At 39.3% G+C, this 23,707-nt stretch overlaps 1 protein-coding gene across 10 annotated transcripts in view; it reads right to left on the reverse strand.

Annotated features, from left to right (window-relative positions):
- LOC147348220 (contactin-4) overlaps positions 1-23,707 on the reverse strand; it is a 1,019,923-nt gene that overhangs the window by 242,730 nt on the left and 753,486 nt on the right. For all 10 annotated transcript variants that reach the window (XM_086366640.1, XM_086366644.1, XM_086366647.1 and 7 more), the window contains one exon: positions 19,736-19,831. In XM_086366640.1, coding sequence (XP_086222766.1) covers positions 19,736-19,831 — 96 coding nt within the window. The remainder of the gene's footprint in view (positions 1-19,735; positions 19,832-23,707) is intronic.

Raw genomic sequence — 23,707 nt, forward strand, 5'->3', positions numbered from 1 at the left:
TGGAATCAAGATTGCCGGGAGAAATATCAATCACCTCAGATATGCAGATGACACCACCCTTATGGCAGAAAGTGAAGAGGAACTAAAAAGCCTCTTGATGAAAGTGAAAGTGGAGAGTGAAAAAGTTGGCTTAAAGCTCAACATTCAGAAAACTAAGATCATGGCATCCGGTCCCATCACTTCATGGTAAATAGATGGGGAAACAGTGTCAGACTTTATTGTTTTGGGCTCCAAAATCACTGCAGATGGTGACTGCAGCCATGAAATTAAAAGACGCTTACTCCTTGGAAGGAAAGTTATGACCAACCTAGATAGCATATTCAAAAGCAGAGACATTACTTTGCCAACAAAGGTCCGTCTAGTCAAGGCTATGGTTTTTCCTGTGGTCATGTGTGGATGTGAGAGTTGGACTGTGAAGAAGGCTGAGCGCCGAAGAATTGATGCTTTTGAACTGTGGTGTTGGAGAAGACTCTTGAGAGTCCCCTGGACTGCAAGAAGATCCAACCAGTCCATTCTGAAGGAAATCAGCCCTGGGATTTCTTTGGAGGGAATGATGCTAAAGCTGAAACTCCAGTACTTTGGCTACCTCATGCGAAGAGTTGACTAATTGGAAAAGACTCTGATGCTGGGAGGGATTGGGGGCAGGAGGAGAAGGGGATGACAGAGGATGAGATGGCTGGATGGCATCACTGACTCGATGGACGTGAGTCTGGGTGAACTCCGGGAGTTGGTGGTGGACAGGGAGGCCTGGCGTGCTGCGATTCATGGGGTCACAAAGTGTCGGACATGACTGAGCGACTGAACTGAACTGAGGACTCCCTGTGGAGAGAAGGTCTGTTGCAGCTCTGGGTCCTGTCCTTAAGTGAGGTAGTTGCTGAGTGTGACCTACGGTGATCATGTCATTTTGATAGTCTAGTCGAGCTTAAGAACATGTTCTTAAGCTTAAGAACAATTGGATGAACACCAGGCATAACCAGGTGTCCCTCCTTGAATGAAATGTGTTCTCTAGTGCATCAGAGTCTTCACCATTCCTTGTTTTCATACATCTGGTTCAGTCTAATTCAGCTTCAGTGTGATCCCTGAAAGTTTTACAGCCCTAGATTCGGATGGGGTAATTTCTTCCTACAGTCACATGACAAGTAATCTGTCAAGGGAAGCACTGAACCTCTCAGTATTTATGAGCTTTAGAGAAATAAAAACTATTCACCTATAGGGATTCAATATAATTCTGTTTTGATCACTTGTTTGTCTCTTCTTTTGTTTGCTCGAGAAACATAAAAACCTGCCACTCTGGCCCAGTAGGTTCCAGATTTTTTCTTTCCAGTCCCTAGTTTCTACCTGCATATAAGGTAAATTAATAAATATGCCAGCCAAAATCTTAAAGGCATTCTGACTTACTGCAGATAATTCTTTTGTAACAACTAATTGGAAAACAGGTCTTGACAACATATTTAGCTGTCATATCCTAGGACATTTCCTTAGCAGATATGGAAAGAAATAATGTTTTCAAAATAATTGGGCTATATCTTCAAGGATTGAAACTAACAATTAGAAGTATATCTGTTTTTTTAATTGTATTTTTTAAACTTAAAAAAAAATTTTAACTTTACAATATTGTATTGGTTTTGCCATATAGCAAAATGAATCTTTTAAATAAAATTTAGAATATGTGTGTGTGTCACTGAGGGTGTAGAGTTGCTTTTCTTCTTTTTTAAACTGGTTACTAGCTGTCACCAAGCTAGAGGAAGGAGAACATGAGCACAACATTCATCATTCAGTACTTCCAAGAACTTCATTTGAGAGAACAATCTACCTGCTTTAGTTTTTATGAGCCCCCTATGAGTTATAGATGCCAGCTGTCTTTTCTCTGGCCGTCTCTCTGATGACTGGCATAGTGGCACATAAAAGGGAAAGCAGTCGGTGTTGGGGAGGAAACACAGAGCTTACAGTGGGCCAGTACATTATTAACGGAGAAAGTCACAGGGTAGCTAATGTACGGATGTCAGACTTTCCAACTTTAAGAGAGTCCCCTTGGGAAGCAGTGCAGACAGATGTGTTGAAGGCAGAAGTGCAAGCAGCGTGGTAGTCAGCAGGGGATCATTAGTCTGCTTCAAGAGCCTCGGCTCCTGAGTGATTAAGAGGTAACAGCTTACAAGAGCCATGCATGCATTACACATCCCAGGGTCAACACCCCAAATTCTTCTTAATTTTTTCTTACAAGGTGTAGGGTCTGAATGGCAAATATGTCCCACTAGTCTGTCAACAGAAACCCTTACAACTTGCATATTTCTCATTCTATCTATAAAATACAATGGACTCTTCCATTAATTAATCCTGAATTGTTTCTAGGCTTCTGTTAGAAGGGGAATATGGTGAAACTGTAGGTGAAAGGTGTCTAGAAAAGCACGTCCACGTAACTCATTTTAAAAATACTTGCACATGGCAAAGATGAGAGCTGTTAAAACTAGGATTACCCGGGATTACTTTTAGTCTCAGCCAATCTGTCCTTTAATGAGGCCATTCATTTGCAATCTGAAAATTTCAGTATAATGAAAGAACAGAATGCGTCACCCCAAAGTGTGTCATGTTCGCATATTGATTATTTTGAATTAAAGTTACTTAAGAAATAGTGCTAGTAAGACACTGACCCTCCTCTGTCCTCCTGAAAGCAGGAAATAAATCTCCCATGTGAAAGATACTCTCTTTGTACAAAAGGAGAGATTACCCCTTATCACCAGAGATAGGGAATTTAGGGCCAAGAAGGACACAACAACCCACTTCAGTATTTCCTGCCTGAAAAATCCCATGGAGAGAGGACCTGGAAGTCTACAGTCCAAAGGGTGGCAAATAGTCGGACACAACTTAGCGACTAAGCACAAGGATATTTTAACCAACTTTGCTACTTCTTCACTCATTTACTACCCAGAGTCCAAACTTCTTTGTCTTGACAATCCTTCAAAAGTATAAAAGCAACCTGCTTTGGTCACTTAAACTCTGAATCTCGTATTTGTATGGGCCCCTGTATGTACAGAATCAAATGTGTTCTTTTCCTGTTGATCTTAGGCCAATTTAATTATTAGGCCAGCCAAAGAACCTAGAGGGAAGAGACAAAAGCTTTTCCTCCCCTACAAGAGCTACACACTAATCTTTATGGATCTACCCTGACATTAAAACAGAAAAAGCCACATGTGGTACTTAAGAGGGGAGAGCCTAATGTGAGGTTTGCTGAATGAAGCCACTCATGGTCAGAAAACTGGCAGAATATCATTCTCTGCATTACCCTAATATACTTAGCCCTGAACCTCTGGATTTAATTCAGACTTGATCCCTAATTGCTTATGAGCTGTCTGGAATGTTGGTACATCACCAGATAATTTGTGTTGATTGCATTGCTGTCAAAGATTGCTGCCGGATGCATGGGATTTTATTGAAAAGGTCTACGAGTGGAATGCACATTTGGTATGGTGTCTGCTACAAAATAAAACACAACATATTTCAGATCACAGCCACTCTCAGGCTTTGGACCACTGACTCCCCTACACTCGCCCCACACCCCCACCTCCGCAGTATTTCACTGGTTGATTTTTAGTGACAAACGCTGCATTTCCCCAGCTGAGATGAGTATGGAAATGAAAAGAGAAGCTATGTCAACTTGAATTTAAAGTTTTCTAACCTGAAAATGAACTAGTCCTCTTAGCATAATGCAGTCCCCCGCAAGCAATTCTCCTAACTAGGTTACAGTGCCACTTGGGAATAGGGGTGTTTATATGTATATTTTTTTCATTCCCTGCAGAAAGTCAAATCATCTGAGCATTGCTCAGTGCAGATCTAATGCACATCACTGCACACTTGCCCCAGTAACACACTGAAGGTCTGCCGTTGGAGACTCAAAACAGCTCCAGGCAGAAACAAAGCAGATTACTGCCAACCCAGACATTTTTAGTAATAACCATCTCTCAAGGCAGGGTAGCAAGGACAGTTATTTTAACTTGAAGAACCAGAGTGATTTTCAAAAGGAAAGTCAGCAATAAAGTAGTTATATGGGTTGCAGGAAGGCTTCCCAAGTGGCTCAGCAGTAAAGAATCCATCTGCCAATGCAGGGTATGCAAGTTCAACCCCTGGGATGGGAAGATCCCCTGGAAAAGGGAAAGGCAATCCACTCCAGTATTCTTGCCTCGAAAATTCCATGGACAGAGGAGCCTGGCAGGCTACAGACCAGGGGGTGGCAAAGAGTCAGACATGAATTAGCAATTAAACAACAACAAGAGACCCACATATCCACATATTGTAGAAACACCTCCAAACAATGCGAACATCTTCTTCCCCCAAAGGCTGGAACAAAAATACTTAAACAGAGAAAGAATTAGTTAACAAGGGAGCATCATCTAAAATTTGAGCTGGAAGCAACCTCAGAGATCACTAAATACAACTGTCATTGTATTAATATAAAACTAATCTATAGCTAATCTCTGGTTTGACTACATTACAGCAGAAAATAAGGCCTGATCTGTACAATTTTAACATGTTGAAGGTTTTCTTTTCTTAATATATAGTAAATCGAAATAAGTATTACATGGGCACTAGAAAATAATGTACAGATATATATTTTATTATTACATTATTCAAAGTTGTTATATTATTATTTCTATTTACTTAGACTGTCAAGTTACATAACAAATGTGCTTCAGTAATTTCTCCTTGTATTTTCAATTGTTTACTATTATAAATTTTGACTTTATGTTTTATGATATTTAATATAATTGGAATATCTTCACTGAGATTTGTGTATTCAATAATAAAAAAGTATCCTTTGCCAATTAAATATTTTTGCATGTAAATATGGAGAAGGAAATGGTAACCCACTCCAGTACTCTTGCCTGGAGAATCCAATGGACGGAGGAGCCTGGTGGGCTACAGTCCGTGGGGTTGCACAGAGTCAGACGCGACAGAACGACTTCACTTTCACTTTTCACTTTCAAGCATTGGAGAAAGCAATGGCAACCCACTCCAGTATTCTTGCCTGAAGAATCCCAGGGATGGCAGAGCCTGGTGGGCTGCTGTCTATGGGGTCATACAGAGTCAGACACCACTGAAGCAACTTAGCAGCAGTAGCAGCAGCATGTAAGTAATACTTTGGTCCTAAACTGATAATTCTACCCCCTTTTTTGTTTTTAATAAAGCTTACTTTATAAGGATAATAGATATTTTATTTGAAATGATGCCATCATATTTTGACTAGATCAAACAGATTTTTAATTCAATTGTATGTTCTCATTAAATACAGAAATTATACCTCTATATTTTCTGTTACAAGTTACTATTACTGTTACAAGTTTCTGTTACTCTTATCTGTCATCTTTTTGTGTATTTTTTATTTATGCTGTTTTTCTCATTTTTCCTTTTTGGGCTTCATTTTAATTGAATAGTTTCTTTGACTGAACTTGCTCTAGCAGTTTGAAAGGTATACATTTTGTTTTTATACCTACTGAGATCTCTATTTACTTTAATTATTAAAATAAAGATCACCATAATAACTTCTGTCTCCCTGTCAAAGTAGAAAAAGTACAATATGAAATGCTAAGTGTGCCGTGACATAAAATAAAATAGTTTATATATATATATATATATAATGATCAAACATCTTTATCAATTATATTGATTATATAAAATTAGACCTTTATTCCCTAACTGCTATGTTTACAAAGCTTCCTGATCATTATACTTTCCTTTAAGTAAGTGCTCAGTCACTCAGTTGAGTCCGACTCTGGGACTCTATGGACTATAACCCAGCAGGCTTCAAAAAAAAGAACAAATTTTAGTTAGTCATGCTTATCACTGATTTAGTTTTCTACAATGTTTATTTGGCTTATCGCTCAGTCTGCCTTGCAGATTTTAATTCTTTCATCTCTAACTTTTGTTAGCTCCTTTTAAACTATGGTTTGTATCAGAGTCAGTTCTTTTTACACGACCATTGCTTCAGAGAATCTTTGTTTTCTTGTACTTGACTGAAAGCACAAGAGAAGCATCTCTTAATGTTATTGTATTTCCTTAAGGCGTCTCTTTCACCTGTATTTTTAGTGTTTGTTTTGTTTTGCATCCTCAGGCAATAGTTGACACCTCCCCTTCAACCCCTCCCCTCTTTTATCACTGAATATTTTTTTAAGTCACTGTGCTGGAGTTTTTTTATTTTTTTAAACTTTATTTATTAACATTGGTTGTAATTCTATCCATGTCTGAGGTTCACTAACTAAAAACGTGTGTATTTCTTTATTCTTTCAAACTGACCAAGGGTGGGGGGAGGTGGATCCATAATTCCTATCTCAGAAGTTAAGTTTTAGGCAATTTGAAAACTACTTTTCCATCCCTACAGTGGTATCTGGCTATCACTGATTAAATAAAATTCTGAAGAACTCAGATAGAACTTTCTATTGCTTTAGTTTTCACCTTCTGGGTAAACTGGGATCACCCTTATGTCTACACCCAATATGCCATGTTAGTCTCTTTCCCTATAATTATCTAGAATTGCTGATTTCCTAATAATTCTTGGAGTGGGGGAGGTCATTTGTGTATATGCGTGTGGGTGTGTATGTATACTGGTAAGTATGATAGAACATTACTTCTGGATTCCCTTAAAAAAATGTTTTATAACAAGGAAGCAGGCATCACATACTTAAATTGAAAGAAAGTGTTAGTCGCTCAGTCTTTCCAACTATTTGCGACTCAATGGTCTGTCCATGGCATTCTCCCGTCAGCAATACTGGAGTGGGTTGTCATTCCCTTCTTCAGGGGATCTTCCTGATCTGGGGATTGAACCTGGGTCTTCCATATTGCAGGCAGATTCTTTACTGTCTTAGCCACCAGGGAAGCCCTTATTTACAGTAGGTGTCCAGATTCAATGTGTATTTGATAAATACAAAGTGGCTATTGCTTGAGGCCTTTAAAGATGTTTTTTCTGTCTCCCTTGTTACAGTTCCGTTCTTTAGTTGTTACTATCTGCTCTAGTGTAACTGTTTGTGTTCCCTCAGAATTCATATCTTGAAATCCTAAATCATAAAGGCAATGGTATTAGTAGGTGGGGTCTTTGAGGGGTGATTAGGTACTGTGGGCAGTGCCCTCACAAATGAGATTATTGCTTCTATAAAAGAGATCCCACAGAACTGTCAGGTTCCCTCTATACAGCGAAAATGTATAGAAGGGAAATCAACCAAGGGGCTTCCCAGGTGGTGTTAGGGGTAAAGAACTTGTCTGCCAGTGCAGGAGACATAAGAGAGGCGGGTTCCGTCTCTGGATCAGGAAGATCCCCTAGAGAAGGAAATGGCAACCCACTCCAATATTCTTGCCTGGAGAATCCCATGGACAGAGAAGTCTAGCAGGCTATGGTCCATAGGGTCACACAAAGTCTGACACGACTGACTTAGCACAAGTAACCAAGATCAGAGTCCTGACCTCACCTTGCTGGCACCATCTCAGACTTCCAGTCTTCCAAACTGTGGATATAAATATCTGCTGTTTATAAGCCATCTAGTCTGTAGTATTTTGTAGTAGCCTGGATGGACTAAGACAGTATTGAATGGTCACTTCTCTATTTGACTTACCTGTGCTACGTGTATAAGTAATTTTTCAAGTAAATTTTTGATGGTAATCCCCTGATTTTAGTTTGATTTTTGTTGTTCAGTTGCTCAGCCATATTCAACTCTTTGAGACCCCATGGTCTTAAATGCCAGGCTTAATTCCGGGAGTTGGTGATAGACAGGGACGCTTGGCATGCTGCAGTCCATGAGGTCGCAGAATCAGATATGACTGAGTGACTGAACTGATGTCCATTGAGTCAGTGATGCCATCCAACCATCTCATCCTCTGTCGTACCCTTCTCCTCCTGCCCTTAATCTTTCCCACCATCAGAGTCTTTTCCAATGAGTTGGCTCTTTGCATCAGGTGGCCAAAGTATTGAAGCTTCAGCCTTCAGCATCAGTCCTTCCAATGAATGTTTAGAGTCAATTTCCTTTAAGATTGACTGGCTTGATATCCTTGCTGTCAAGTGACTCTCAAGAATTTTCCTTGGCAACATAGTTCGAAAGCATCAGCTCTTCAGTGCTCAGCCTCCTTTATGGTCCAATTCTCACATCCATACATGACTAGTGGAAAAACCATAGCTTTGACTATATGGACCCTTGTTTCTTTCTTTTTTCATAGAAAACTGGGTAATAATAAATCAGCCTTGCCTGCCAAGAAACCATTTTAAAATGCTTTCCACCTTAACTTATAACCTGTTTCACAATACTACTTAAAAAAAAATCTTTGGCAATTTCTAACTTCTCTTTGGAAAAACACCAAAATCTCTACTACCACATCTGACTCTAGCGTCTGCTTGTATCCCAGACTGAGACCCGTCCCACTCTTCCTGCTGCTCTGGAGGTCCCGCCACACTGAGTTATCTCTCATGGCCAGGCAATCTCCCTACACAAGACCTATGCACTGTTGTCCTGTCTAATCTACTAGTCCTTCTTTCCTTGTCCTCTCTCATCCTTAAAAATCTAATCTACGTCTTAAGTCTAGAGCTAAGTCTTCAGGGAAGCCTTCTCCCAGACTACAACATGTCCTTCTGTTCTACAGGATCAGGTCACTGAGCTCTGTTCTTCTCCCACCTCATTACCGAGAGTTCACGTCCCCGGGTGATTATCTGATCACCCACTCATGCCCCAGCAGACCTGTAGATTCCATGATAAGAGGAACCACTCTGCTTTTGCTCACTTCTGTATCTGCCATAACTGCTGGCATCTGAGAAGTTCTGCCAAGGTTTGATGCTTTCACTTAAAATAAAAAATCTATTCTCGTCAACCTCAATATCCTGATTTATGTACTGCAATGGGACCCAATCATAAATTTTGTTGATCACAATAACTTCACTGAAGTAAACTGGACTTGTACACTGATAAGGAATGCTAGCTTGCGATACAGTGAACAAACTGAGAAGGTAGCAAAACCTAGACAAGGTGTAGAGATGTTTTGTTATACCTAGGTTTTTATTTCAGAGATGTCTCAATCTGGCCTCATTTTGCAGTAATCAGGAACCATAAATGGAAGAAATATAGGGTACTTAAATCGGCTACTATTTATTTTGAAAATCCTATTTATTCTTTCCAAAGGCAAATCTGGGTTTGCATGAAATGGTAAAAACTGGGGCTTCAAGCACCTATAAAACTGAAGCATTCTGGCATTTCCCAGGTGTTCCCTAGTGTGTGTGTCAGTCTGAGGGAAGGAGAAAGTGTACAAATTCTAAATGACTTTGCAAAGTAGAGATGCTTTGGATATTTTTGAATCACTACATTATCAACTGCAGCTATCTTTCCAGCTGTGCTGCCATATGGATTTATGAATTCCTGCAGAGTGTTGTTATAACACAACTCCTTTCCAGGGGTTAATTTTGATGGTGAGGATGGTGATAATGTGTTAGCTTGCAACCAGCTGATGTGAGAAAAACAGGATGTATTGAAGTAAGAAACGGGAACGAGCATTCTTGCTCTGTACAACGTGGCTGCCCACTGCTTCATCAGCAGCCAGGACCCACCTAAAATATCATCAACAGTCTCCCAACCTGCTTCTGCATTAAATTTGTGACATTTCTTTTAGTTCACAATGTAGGCAGGGTTGGTCCTTCTGTAAAAGGATTACTACTTCATTCGAAATTTTGTATTTATTCTCTATGTTTCAAATACCAAAATTATTAGCGACTATAGCTAACTCACATAAGCATGATGGGTTAAAGAAGCTTTTTGTCTTTACAGTTTGACCTTGATAAATAAACAGCCACTTCATTAAGTCATTTTCTTCTAAATCAGAAGCTATAATCCTACCTTTAGACAAAATGCTACCATCTATTCTTTTGTCAGTAGAAGTGAGCTTCACTTGTGTACATGTATAGTGTTGCCTGGTCTTTGATTTGACCAACTCCAGGTATTTCTTTTCTAAATGTCTAAAAACTAAACCAAATGAGATAAAAAAAGTATATCAGAAAAATGGCCAACTTCATGATTGTACTATCATATTCATAGGATCAGGATCCTTGGCAATGGTAAATATTCTGCTTGAGACTTTCATTTCTGATCTCCCAACCAGACTCTATTTCCAAATTTCCAGGACTCAGCCAGCATTTCCTCATTCTATGTACTGCACCATTATCCTGCTTAATTCAATGTAAAATCGTGATGCACTGACCTGAAAAACACCGATTCATTTCTGAAAATGTATGGAAAGAGCTGCTCGTTTCTTTCTTCAGCTGAAAAGACAAGATTCATATTTCTAACAGGCATTAAAACAAGAATGCTTGCCATATATCCTTCGGTGATTGTCCACTGGATTATTTATGAAATGATCAGGCAGGTTCATGTTGTTGGAGGATCAGTGTTGATCATTTGTTCTGCTCTGGCTGGTAGCACTCTACTGGGCATATAATGTGCTTTTCACATCTGCAGACTCTTCACAGCCCACCTAGCACCTAGGTTTCCACACAGTATCATCCTTCACTGCTTTTTGGGACAGGATTCTTCTGAAAGGGAACTCTGCATGCAGGTGAGCTTTGTTGAATGATCACAGTCAGCTTTTATGGATCAAATCTCACTTTCCAAATGCCATTTTCTTTTGGTGCTAATGTGTTTGACCCTCACTCTGACAGATGAATGGTTCTCCAGTTCTAAGGATCAAACCTGGAGATAATCACTTTGATTTTTTTTTTAATGTCTGAAAAGAAAATAGAGACATTCTCAACTTGAAGTTAAATCTATCTACAACTATACAGCCTATCATGAAATTAAGTACAGAGTAACTATTATATCAGGAGAGAAGCTGGGTAATTAGGGTCATCAGTAATGAACTATAAAATCTTTGATTTTGGCTAAATAAAGAACATGGAAATGTATGGATAAAAGCAAAGAAGAAAAAGAAAAAAATCGTGAGATTTAGTTTTGCTTTTTTTTTTAAGAACTAAATGATCTTCTCTAGGCTACCAAAGAAATTCAACTAATTGTTATTAAGTGTGTGTCCTCAGGTGCTCACCCATATCCAGCCGTTTGTGATCTTATGGACTGCAGCCCGCCAGGCTCCTCAGGCCATGGGACTCTCCAGGCAGAAATACTGGGCAGCTATTAAGCAGCTGAGTCTATTTCTAGGTGTATGGCCTGGGACTTGCTATGGGTGCAAAGACAGTTTAAATATGTCTCTTACTAGAACTGAAAGGAGAGTCAAAGTACAAAGTGTACAACTACCATGCCTGGGGTGATCTTCTTTGAAAACAGACCAGCAATTCTCTATTACAGGTTAGTTTAAGAAACTGGGGGACTCAGAATTATTTTAGGATCAGGGAATGCTTCTACTGATACAACTCATTTTCTGTACTCCAAAAGTACGCAGTTATTGATATTCGGCATTCAAAAGTATAGTCATGAAACATTCAAGTTGTTTTAAAGAATGGATAGGAAAGTTGAAAGGCACAAAGTACGTCAGTAGCGTCAGAGAATATGCTTAACTGATTTTGGAAATAATCAAGATCAGAAATGTTCATCTCAACTCTTCTTGTCACATCTACTGAAGGAGAAGCTTACCATTCCTCTAAAAATGTGGGGCCTAATTTCTCCCTTTTGCTTTCCTTATTGATTCCTTCTTTTTTTTTTAACATTTAAAAACATTATGGTAAAATTCACATATATTATTTTAAACATATTTAACTGTATAGTAAGTACTATCACATTGTTGTGCAACACTTTACCATCATCCATCTCTCCAATTTTTCACCTTCCTAAACTGAAACAGTGTCCCCATTAAACACTAACTCCTTATTTCCCTTCCTCACCACCCCAAACCCCGCCCCTGGCAGTTGAGCTACATTATCTCATGGCTGAGAGAAATGGAGCCTGCATCTGTTGTGGTAAGGACAAATAATCCTAGTGGCCTCTGCTTCCAAACACGAAACACTTCACCAGTCTGCTTAGGTCAGACAAGTTTATAACAAGTAGTCCCTGATCCAGGAGGCTTTTTTCTTCTCAACTGGTGAAACAAAGGAGGTTTAATGAAAGGAGAAAAACCTCATCTTCCAAACTGTTTCACATTTCTCTATGCTGATTAAATCAGCCGGGTGCCGTAACCTCCTCTGATTGACAAAGTGGGAAGAGAAAAAAAAGGGAGGAATCAGCTCATTAAGTTTCAGATTAAAGAATCCAGGTTTGTATTTTTCAAAGAAACATGGTAGAGTCAAGGAGCATCTAACAAGATTGCCTTAAGAATATTCAATACAAGATTAAAAAAAAAAACCCTAGTACTATGGTGCTGATTAACCTATCACTAACTAAATATTAACCTTTCCTCAGTGAATTTCAGTAGATATCTACTCAAATGAATATATAATACTTTGGGCTTAGAAGTGGAATTTGGAATGCATATTACATAGAAATAAAATCATAAAAGTTGGTTTCACTGAGTTTGATACGTAATATTCTTGAAGGCTAGAATAGCAGTATTATTTCAATGCTGTCCCAATCAGCATTTTAAAGATTATTTCCCAGGGTTCCAGGTCCAGATGTCAGAAAGCTGCATATTGCCTTCGTGACAGAATTGCTTCGGAATCACTGGTCTCCAGCAAGGTCAGTCTTAACTTGCTGAGCAGCTGTGGTTCTAAAATTTACTTGCAGGAGATAAGGCACGTCTCAAGTAAGTCACTTTTCAGATGACATGAAATGGACATCAAAGGTCAGCTACCTCAGTGGTGAACAAACAATAAATACTCAAGGTCCTAAGAATATAATTTATCATTTATTACTTAAACACCTTAAAAACTGAGCCTACTTTTGGGCACCTTCTCTCAATCCACACACACACCCCAAGACGCCTGAAATGCAACGCCAACCCTTTGTCCTGATATGTGCATCCATCCATGTCCCCACTAAAACCAGAAAAGGAGATGGTTACAATGCATAGAATGAGATTCTTTTTATGGTTTTTCATGACAATTGAGTGACTGTTAATCTCATAGCCATTTAAAAATTTCAAACTTTACATTTTTTCAAATTGCCATATAAAATAAGCTGAAGACTATGTTTCCTAGTTTATTTAAAAAATTCTCATATATCTTTTAAAAACCTTAGCTCCTCTGAGGCCCACTTAATGCTTTGCTTCTTCTAAGGAAATGAATGAACCCCAGATACATACTGTGCACACTAATGTACAATGCAAAGAATTACAGAGGGCTTGGCCTGAGAAGAGATGATTGGTAGACTGTACCTCAACTGTCATGCTGCATTTTTAAGAGCAATTTTCAGATGTTAGGAGAATGGCTAAATCAGCATTTTAATAAAGCCACAATGCCAGAGCATGATGAGCTTATGTTAATAATAGATGCATATTCCAGATGAATCTCTTGGAAGAGATATCTGAAAAATATTTGCCTACTTAAAAGTTGCTACATGAATATAAATCAAGAATCATGTTTTCAAAGACAAGCAACATTTCTGAGTTAACCTTAATTTCAAGCTTATGCAAATGAAAAAAATCAAACCAAGCCTAATTAATAAAATCAAGAATGTCTGCATTTTGAATTGTGCAAACTGGTACCACATCTATATCTTTTTATCCTTAAAACACATTGGAGAGGTTTAAAGGGCAAATTGGTTACCTGATGTGAACGGACTCATTAGAAAAGACCCTGATGCTAGGAAAGATTGAAGGCAGGAGGAGAAGGGGATGGCAGAAGATGAGATAGTTGGATGGCATCACCGACTAGAAGGACATGAGTTTGAGCAGGCTCCAGGAGCTGGTGATGGACAGGGAAGCCTGGAGTGCTGCAGTCCACGGGGTCGCAAAGAGTCAGACACAACTGAGCAACTGAACTGAACTGAAAGGGCAAAGATACATTCCATTTGCTTGGCATAATATTGTGTAAGGATTTGTGAGTTCTTCTGGGAACCAAGATGTGGTGTAGGAGAGAGTCTGAAATCTCAGTGAGAGAAAGTAGAGGAATAAGCTGGTAGTGGAGGGACTGCTTCCTAAGGAAGGTGGCTAATTGTCCAAACAACACAGAGAGAAAATTAGAACCTAGCCAATAACATGTCAGTATCCAAGAAGGTCTGATATGATGAGTGGGCTTGGCAATTATACTACCAGGTCACAGTATCAAAAACAATGTGTTACGGTTTGAGGTTTGCAGCTGGGTAAAAATGGAATCTCCATGTACCGTTGGCTGACACATTAAAGCAAGAGCTAAACTGTCTGGATTGCAATGGAATGGGTTGTCATTTGGAGCTAATACAGATGCACCAGAAAATCTGAAGTTACATAAAATTGGTAAGCATGGGAGCCAGGCTAGGGCAGGAGTGGGGAGTAAGACATGGACAAGGGAAGTAGGCACTGCCTGCCTTATCCATTCGGAGAAGGCAATGGCACCCCACTCCAGTACTCTTGCCTGGAAAATCCCATGGACGGAGGAGCCTGGAGGGCTGCAGTCCATGGGGTCGCTGAGGGTCGGACATGACTGAGCGACTTCACTTTCACTTTTTACTTTCATGCATTGGAGAAGGAAATGGCAACCCACTCCAGTGTTCTTGCCTGGAGAATCCCAGGGACGGGGGAGCCTGGTGGGCTGCCATCTATGGGGTCGCACAGAGTCGGACACGATTGAAGTGACTTAGCAGCAGCAGCAGCCTTATCCATTATACATTCTTGACTAGAATGTAGATGTCTTAAAGATTATTCTGGGCATAAAGTAGGCTCATTTCAGCAGATTAAGATTAGTCCTGGCCCAGTGACCTGTCAGCATAGTTTGGACTAATTAAGAAACTGGGTGAGCTGGATTCTGAAGGTGACATCTTGATGCTGGAACTCAAGTACGGGTGGGGAGACAGAAAAACAAGAGGGTTCAGAGCAGTTACATAATTGGCTCAAGTAAGTTAACAGCAGTGCTAGGATTAGAATGTGGGTGTCCTAGTTTCATGCTTCACCCTTGTCCTACAGCAAAGACAAAACATCCAGCTGGAATAACCATGCGGTAGAAAGGCATTGATTTTTTTCAGGCTATAATATTCAAGATATACCTAGATTCAAGCTAATTTCTGAGACCCTGGAGACATTTGCAAATAGAAAGGTCTTGCTGGGACAAGAGCTATTTGATTTTTTAGGGCAGAGACACACATTTTCCACTCAGGCTGCACATTAGAATCATCTGGAGTGCTATTAAAACTATGAATGTGGGACTTCCCTGGTGGTGCAGTGGTTAAGACTCTGCATTCCCAATGCAGGGGGCTCGGGTTCGATTCCTGGTCAGGGAACTGGATCCCACATGCTACAATTAAACATCCCGCATGCCACAATTAAGAGTTTGCATGCTGCAACTAAAGATTCCATATGCTCCAACTAAAAGAACCCTCAAGCTGCAACAAAGATGAAAGACTGAAGATCCCATGTGCCACAACTAGGACCCAGTGAAGACAAATAAAAAAAAACAAAACAAAACTTTTAATGATGCCAGAGGAGTCCCTCTCAAAAAATTCAGACTGCACTGATCTGGGATGGAACTCAAAGAATTAATGCATGCAGCATCCAATAACTATTTGTACAGTTGTCTCCTGACTGTAAAAAAAAATAAAATAAAATAAAAAAGGGGGTTGCACATTCTAGGGAAAGGTAACTCCTGAACTTGCCATTGATTAATGTGTGACCTCACTTAATCTCTTTGCTTCGATTTTCTTTTCTGTAAAACACATGTCTTTACTCCTTATAGGATTACCATGTGGATCCAAAGATAATGCAATGTAAACTAAAGATTATAAACCCCCTAGGGAACTCTACAGACACTATTATAAGGTCCCTGAGTCTGTGTGAATGAGATCTAAGTTCAATGGGGATGCATCCTGTATAAAAGCATTCAAAGATGACAATTATATTAATAGCTAGTTTATCTAAAACTCGTAACAGTGAAAATAATCTCAGAATCACGTGCTTCTCTTTTTTTATGCTCTAGGAAGGCATACTTTCTCTAACAATAATGTAGTAAGAGCTGTTCACGTGTAAAATGCTGCTTTCTCATGTGAATACTCAAGAAAAAGCCAGTCCTTTCTTAGTTGTTCATTTCTCTTAACAACAAGGACAAAACTGGAGGAAAGCCTGAGGTGATTATATTTTATTCTAAATTCTTTTAAATATGAACTTGATAGAAGAGATGTTCTGCCCTTCTGCTTGGGTTTGATGTGAAAATCAAAGTATTCCACCTCAACAGGGTGAACCTTGGCTAGTTTTGCAGAAAAGGGATCAAAGTGGGTGGATCTTCAATCTGGTGCTGCCTCAGAGTCCACTGGAACAATGGTTCTGAGGGACCCTGCCCCAGGTTTATGGAATCAGAATATCCATGGGAAAAGGCTGGTCACCTGTGGCTCTCCTATGCTGCCCTGGTGATGCTTCCGCTTCCTGCACATCCCTGGACATAAGAGAGGAGTGTAGGGGAATCACACATATAGCTCAGGGATTCTCAAACTTTAATGTGCATGTAAATCACCTGGAGATTTTGTTAAAATGTGACTTTGGAGACAGCAGGCCCTGTGTGGGTCCCAACACTGCCTTTTTAACAAACTTCCAGGTAAGGAAGATACTTCTGGCCCATGGACCACATTTTGAGGAGTGAGGATCTTGGTGACATATAAAAGGAAGGTGGAAACAAAAACCTCCCTTGGTGAACAGTTCATGGGGATTTCACCCGTGAATAATCTGGTAATTCCTAGTATACTAGGAGGAAGAATCTCAAAGCACCTCACTTCTGTTCCTATTTAATGAGCAGTTGGTTAAAGATCATGAATTCCTGCTGTCAAATGATCTGGGAGTTGATGGAAAGCAAGGTGAAAATTTTGAATCTCCTAAAACTCTATTTCTAATGTGAAGAAGCATCACAGACAACCTCATCATCCACAGCAATTTCTATTTTTTTGGTGTTCAGGTTAAGATTTAATAGTACTGTCTATGCAATGACATCACATCTTTGTACCTATTAACCAAGAGATGTCAAAGATGCTATGAATGGTGATTGGTAGAGCATTGGAAATACCTGCTGACTGAAAAGCTTTTCAAAGTAGATTAATTGCTGTTCATTTCTGTGGTACCCTAAGAAGGTCTGACACTGCACAGCTTTTGAAATAGGACATACAGCATCCTTTACAATGGATTTCATGCCATTACCCAGTATCCCACTGATATAATAAAAGGCTGACTCATTTCCTTTCCTCTGCATGATCTGTTACAATAGAAACTGGGATACCATATGCTGGGCCGCTCAGTATGGCCAGCGGCTCTTGGTGATGCTGCCAGCTTTAAGGTAATCATAGCCTAGAAAAGCAATGAGAGAATCACTGCTGGACAGTTTGCATTGGGGGGTTTTGAGTAATTGGGGCGATTTCATCAGATAATCGTTGATCCCACTGCCCCAAACTGATGGATGTCTGCGATGGTCTCATATAACCTTCAAGACCCACTTGGTTGTTGTCTCGCAAATTCCCTTGCCTTGCCCGCTTTGCCCACAGTATTACTGAGCTCACAGTTTCTAATACAGTCCATAATGAGAATATTTATTTCCTTGTCTTTTGCCATCAAGACTGTCAGGAATGTCAGCACAGCTCAAGAAACTGGATTTCAGAGCTGCTGACTGCTGCCAGCAGAGACAAGCAAATTTCAATGAATGTCTACAGAAATTTTTAATATATTTCTCAGTGGGAAGGGGAGAGTATTCAGGTGCCTCATTGCGGAGAAGCACAGCAGCACTTCGTGTGTTTTGCCTTTCCTAAAGATATCAGTATACTAGGAGGTAGTGAGGTATTTTTTTTTTTCTCAATATGCTACTCGATTAATTTTCAGAGTTGCTGCCATGTTGTGAAAGCTTAACACTGTGAAGGTAGCCTGCAGAAGAAATTAGCAAAATCTTCCGTTCTTATTTTGATCAGATTTTGTACTAAGAGACCTCTTAGTGTGAATGAACATCACTTTAAATATATGTCCAGTTAACTGTTTTCCTCATATAAAGGACAGGATTCCAGCAATGCAAATATAGCTTATAGACATATTTAGTCTTTATTTAGCTATTATTATGTAGTGATAGAACTAAAAAGGATCCAAGAGATTTATTTTAATCTCTTCATTTAGAGATTAATGAGTGTTGCATAGATAATTTGAACATAGTAGTCCAATATCTAATAATGATCTGAAACAGATCCAGGACCAGAACTCATGGCCTGGACTCCACATTTAATGGTTCTCATACTAACTTGGAGAGAAAAGGAAGTCCTAAAGAATAAACCCATTTCTTCAGAACACAAACTCCTGAAATCTAATCTGGATTCTCTGCTGGTTTCTGAAAACCAGAAACCCTAACAATTCTATACCCTCCATCGAGACTTGGAGGGGTGCCTGCCTCTTCCACCTGCTTTTGTATTCTTCAGGCCTGAAATGCAAGCCTTGCAGCTGTTTTGCTATTAAATAATTGTTATTTGCTGCTAAAAATGTTAGCTGGGGCATTAGGCGTGAAGGAAAAACTGAAACTTTTGAAGAGAGGACAAAAATAAAATAATGTTTTCAAATTCTCAGTTTAAAATATTTTCTTTTTCAGTCATGAGTAATGCCAAATGGAAAATTAAGGTAATAACAAGGAGGGCAGATATCAAACTTTACCCAGAAAGACCACAAATGGAGTTTATCAGTCTTGTCAACACAAACTGTCATGGAATCCTAATAAATATCACTAACTATTAAGCAGTCAGATTCCCCTTTCAGTCATCATTAGTCCTTTTAGTAGACACTGCAAGTTGCCTACACAGCATTTCTCCATATTCTCCCTTATTCAAAATTATGACTTCTTTTGGGGCCATCCCGCATCTGTATAAAATACTTGAGTTTTCCCTTTTGCCACTGGGGTGATCAATGCAATATACATACAAGTCCTTGGGCAAAGCAAACCTTCTATAATACAAAGTCAATTTACAATGGAGAGACACCTGACATTTGTCCCAGCCTCTTCTCATTTTTACCTTGGAGCATTGCAAACTTGGTGCCTTAGCCATGCCCCGCCCCCTGCTTCACGCCCCATTCCCAACTCCCCCCAGTCCATTATAAACTTCAGAGAAGAATCAGAGAAAGGGCTTGAGTCCTGGTAGATACGCCTAAGAAGTAGTGCTAACTTTACACTATATAACTTTGGAAGTCTTGTGTGTGTGAGGATAGCACAAACGTAAGTCCATGGAAGCCAGTGTTAGCTTTGTTTTCAGGGACCTGCAAACAAATGCATTCCTAATCTAGTCACTATGTGTGCTCAAAACATCACCCTGGTTCTGTGGTGAACGGACTTCGGTCCTGGGTCTGATCCCTTCACAGACCCACAGTGAGATGAAATGAAGCAAGGCTGTCCTTTAATACAACCAAGTTGGCAGCAGTGCTGGCAATTTACCTACGTGGTTTTAACAAGCAATAGGATTCTGATTTTGATTGACTCAGGTGTCTTTCCCCTTGTGCCAGGTAGACAGCAGCAGGATAGATCATTTGCACAATCTGATATTTTCTTATCCTAATTTTGGGAGGTACTGCCAACGATGCTTCCTCCACACAGAGGGACTTTGGGAATCTCTACAAATGACACTGTCCCCCAAGCTGATGCTCATGGGAGAACGATCAGCAAGCAAAATAGCAACCAGTGAAGTGTGCACATTTTGGTGCACTCAGTTACCTCCAGAATGGGCTGGTGGGCCGCACAGCAGTACCATCCCCTGACCTTGGCGGACAGACACAGTGCTTCTTGTTCTTGGCTTAAAGTTTTCAAGATCTGTTGGGAGAAATAAAGGAAAAGAGGTTTAAAATTTAACGCATTATCAGAAGGTAACATTACTTCAAAAAGAATGTAAGAGTCTTTACAGCACCCAGATTGGGGAAATTCAACTTAAACTTTTTCTGTGTTATTGTCCCATCCACCTAGATTTTATAGCTAGACTGTAAGGTAGCCACTTGGCATATGTCCTTATTTAGATAAAAAAACAGTTAACATCAAATAAAATTTATAAGTTCAGTTCCTTAGTCACACTGGCTGCATCTTAAGCGCTCAAGGGCTACACACAGTCAGTGGTTTCTACACTGGACAGTAGACAGAGAGAGCGTGTATATACTGCTGAAAGCTTCACTAGTACATGTCTGCCTGGAGACACCAAGGCTTAAATGGGCTAAGTGACCTCCCCAGCTTCTATCTGTAATTAACTATATCATAATCAGGATGGCAAATTTGCGTTTTCTGATAGTCAGTTGCTCACTTCACAAACCATTTCATTGTATGCAGTTATATTTCTTACTCTATGTGTATCTAGAATATGACTCTCTGTGTCGACACACACACACACTACATACAGTGGGTAAGTAGGCATTTATATACATATTTACAATTGTTTCAGTGTTCCTGGGTATTTTAAAATATTTACAGGGCAATGACCAAGGTTCTATTTGGAATAAAATTTCCCTTTCTCAAGAGGTCAAATTTGGTTAGAGAGTTAAGACATTACAAGCCTAAATAGTGCGGCTAGAGTCAGTAAATATAGTTACCAATAAAAATGAGTTAATATAAAAAATATGTCTAATAAAGTGAGATACTGTTGTTAAAAATATTTTTTTCTTTCATCTTTTCAAACATAAATCCTCTCAACAACAATTGTTTTAAGTGCTATTTCTTTTCTTTTCTTTTTGGTCTAAAACATTTCATGCAGTAACCTATTTCTGGATTTGAGGATTCTTCTAAGCCAGGTCTGTTCTGTAGGGCTATAAGCCCTGTATCCATGCAGATCAAACTTCAGTCATATTTATTGACTATTTCCTCCATGCAGGCTATTTTGGCAAATATTTTATGGTGATTACCTCAAGTTATCCTAACAATAAGAACATGAGTTAAGTTTGATTATGTTTCCATTTTACAGACTAGAAAAGAGAGGCACTAACATTTTTTAAAGGGTAGGTATAACATCAGGAAGTAATGGAGCTAGGAAATAAATCTGGATAGCCTTCCTGGAGTTAAAAGTGGGATGTTTCCACACTCAGGCTTGGTTTTAGGGGTTGCTCACAATGTTAAAGTAATTTATGCACATACATGTCTTAATTACCAGCTTCTTCTGGTATTAGGCAAATTTAATGCTCATACATTATTGTTTTTTTATCAGTTTAGTATATAAAAATCTGGTTGCCAGCTCAGGACACAGATGATATGAGAAGATCGCTTCTGTCCTGTAAGGACTCAAAAATTTAGTGGGCAGGCCTAACAGATGACATCTAACTGTGGGAACCCAAGACTGCTGAACTTGAGGTGTGCAGAGGGCCACCTGGAGGACACGCATGTACTTAGTGCAAAACAAAACATGACCACAATTTAAGTTACATTTCTCTACTATCTGACCCACTAGGGAAGCCCCAATTTAAGTTACATTTCTCATGTAATAAAATTATTTTTATTAGGTGAGGCTAGAACATGATTTTTTTTCTTTTCTTTAAAGGAATAGTTTGAGAAGCCTTCAAAATCAAACTACCGATTAAAAGAAAAAAAACTTCATTATGGCATTTATATTGTAAACCATTATCCCTAAAAATGGCACTGAATCATCGAAATTATTGCTTCTGCATACAGGTTCTTAAAATAAGTCATCTATGTTTTAGCATAGATGTCTTGTCCAATCTCCAGAGTTGCATGAAAAATTAAGAGCTGATGGGTAACAGAGATCAAATCTTATCCAGGCAAAATCCACCTTGATTCTAACTAGAGGAAGAACATTAAGAAATGGGAGGGGAAGAAAATAAAAAATATATGTGATGATTTTTTTAAACCGTTCTTGTGAAATGAAAGTAGCTCAGTCAAGTCTGACTCATTGCATGGACTCTATACAGTCCATGGAATTCTCTAGGCCAGAATACTGGAGTGGGTAGCCTTTTCCTTCTCCAGGGGATCTTCCCACCCTGAGGATTGAACCCAGATCTCCCACACTGAGGGAGATTCTTTACCAGCTGAGCCACAAGGGAAGCTCTTAAACTGTTCTTATTGAGTTTAAAAGGGACTTCCCTTGTAGCTAAAACTGTATTCCTGTTTCTTCATTTATAGTTTATGAATCCATGAAGTTCCACAGCATTTGGACAGTTAGAAAAATCGCATTAATCTGGTATTTGAGAAAATATTTAGATAAGATTCTTAGCAGTTAACTGAAATAGATTCCAGATGGTAAATACAATGAATGGAAAGATTGCATTTGGACAGATCTGAGTTTGAAAATCACCTCTGCTATACAGTACGCAAGGATTAATTTTCTCATAAATAACACGAGAGTAAATGTGATTTATTTTAGAATAGGAATGATGGGAAAAGATTAAATGAGTATTAATCATATTTGAAAAGCACAAAGCCTTTCATGCTCCAAGTCTGGGGCTTACTATTTATTTGTTCTGTCCACTTCAGAATACTGTAATCCAGTGGCAAATCATATCTCGATTACTCCATTGAGAAAGGGTTTTGGAACAATCCTGGTAGACCAGTGGTTAAGAATCTGCCTGCCAATGTAGGGGACATGGGTTTGATTCTTGGTCCAGGAAGATTCCACATGCCACGGAGCAACAAAGCCTGAACACAACTACTGAGCCCGTGCTCTAGAGTCCATACTCCACAAGAAACCACTGCAATGAGAAGCTGATGAAATGCAATGAGCCCCTGCTCACCACAACTAGAGAAAGCCAGGGCACAGCAATGAAGACCCAGTACAGCAAAAAGTAAACACATACTTTTCTAAAACAGGGTTTTGAATAACAAATGCACTCCAGGGAGAGTTGAAGAGGCTACTCAAAGTCCACCATATTTATGCACATGTTTAAGAAAACGCTGCCTGTTTATTATGGCTCTGTTCACTTATAACTATCCATTTAGATCCTAATTGCTAGCAGCATGATAATTTTCCAAATTAAAGACCTATGTCTGTGAATATGCAGTTTTTTGAAATTTGGACATGGCCAGGCCTTTCCCAGAAATATTCCCATATATTTTATCTGAGCATCATTTTATCTACAAAGACTTGGTACTAGATAATGTTCAGAGCAACAAGCATTCCAAGTTAGTTAGAATACTTTATAATGTTCTATTACCATGACTGCAACACTAATAGCAATGATTGCATCTACTTGCAAAAATGTATTGAGGTCTGCTAAGAACTTTTCCCCAGATCTCACTTAATTCCATTATAGATTTAATTCCCAATTAGCAGGTGCTGTAACTGTAGTTCAGAGAAGTTCTTCACACACTGAGAAAGTGGCCAGAAGAATACAAACTCATCTTCCTCTCTCCAAAGCCATTGCTACCAAGTACCAGAATCTATCACTTCCCAACTTCCTCCCTGACTTAGTGAAGCCAGTGGGAACGAGCATTCAAACTAGTTACCTGATATCCTAGGGACAAAAAAAAGTTCAGTGGAATGAATGAATTTTTGCTCCTCAGGGAGTATGTAAGAAAATCCACATTTCAATGCACAAAGCAATGAGTTGGTACATTTGATTTCCAATTTCTATTCCTTTGCTTTTCCTTGTGGATGAGCACTTGATGAGGGGATTTTAAACATCAGGTGCAGAGGATGAAGTGGAACAGGAGAAAACAATCAGAAACCACTGTATTAAAAAGTAGGATTGCTACATAGTA

Source organism: Bos grunniens, chromosome 22 (genome assembly GCF_055505025.1).
Source record: "Bos grunniens cultivar Pamir isolate PY7600 chromosome 22, Bosgru_T2T1.0, whole genome shotgun sequence".
NCBI lineage: Eukaryota > Metazoa > Chordata > Mammalia > Artiodactyla > Bovidae > Bos > Bos grunniens.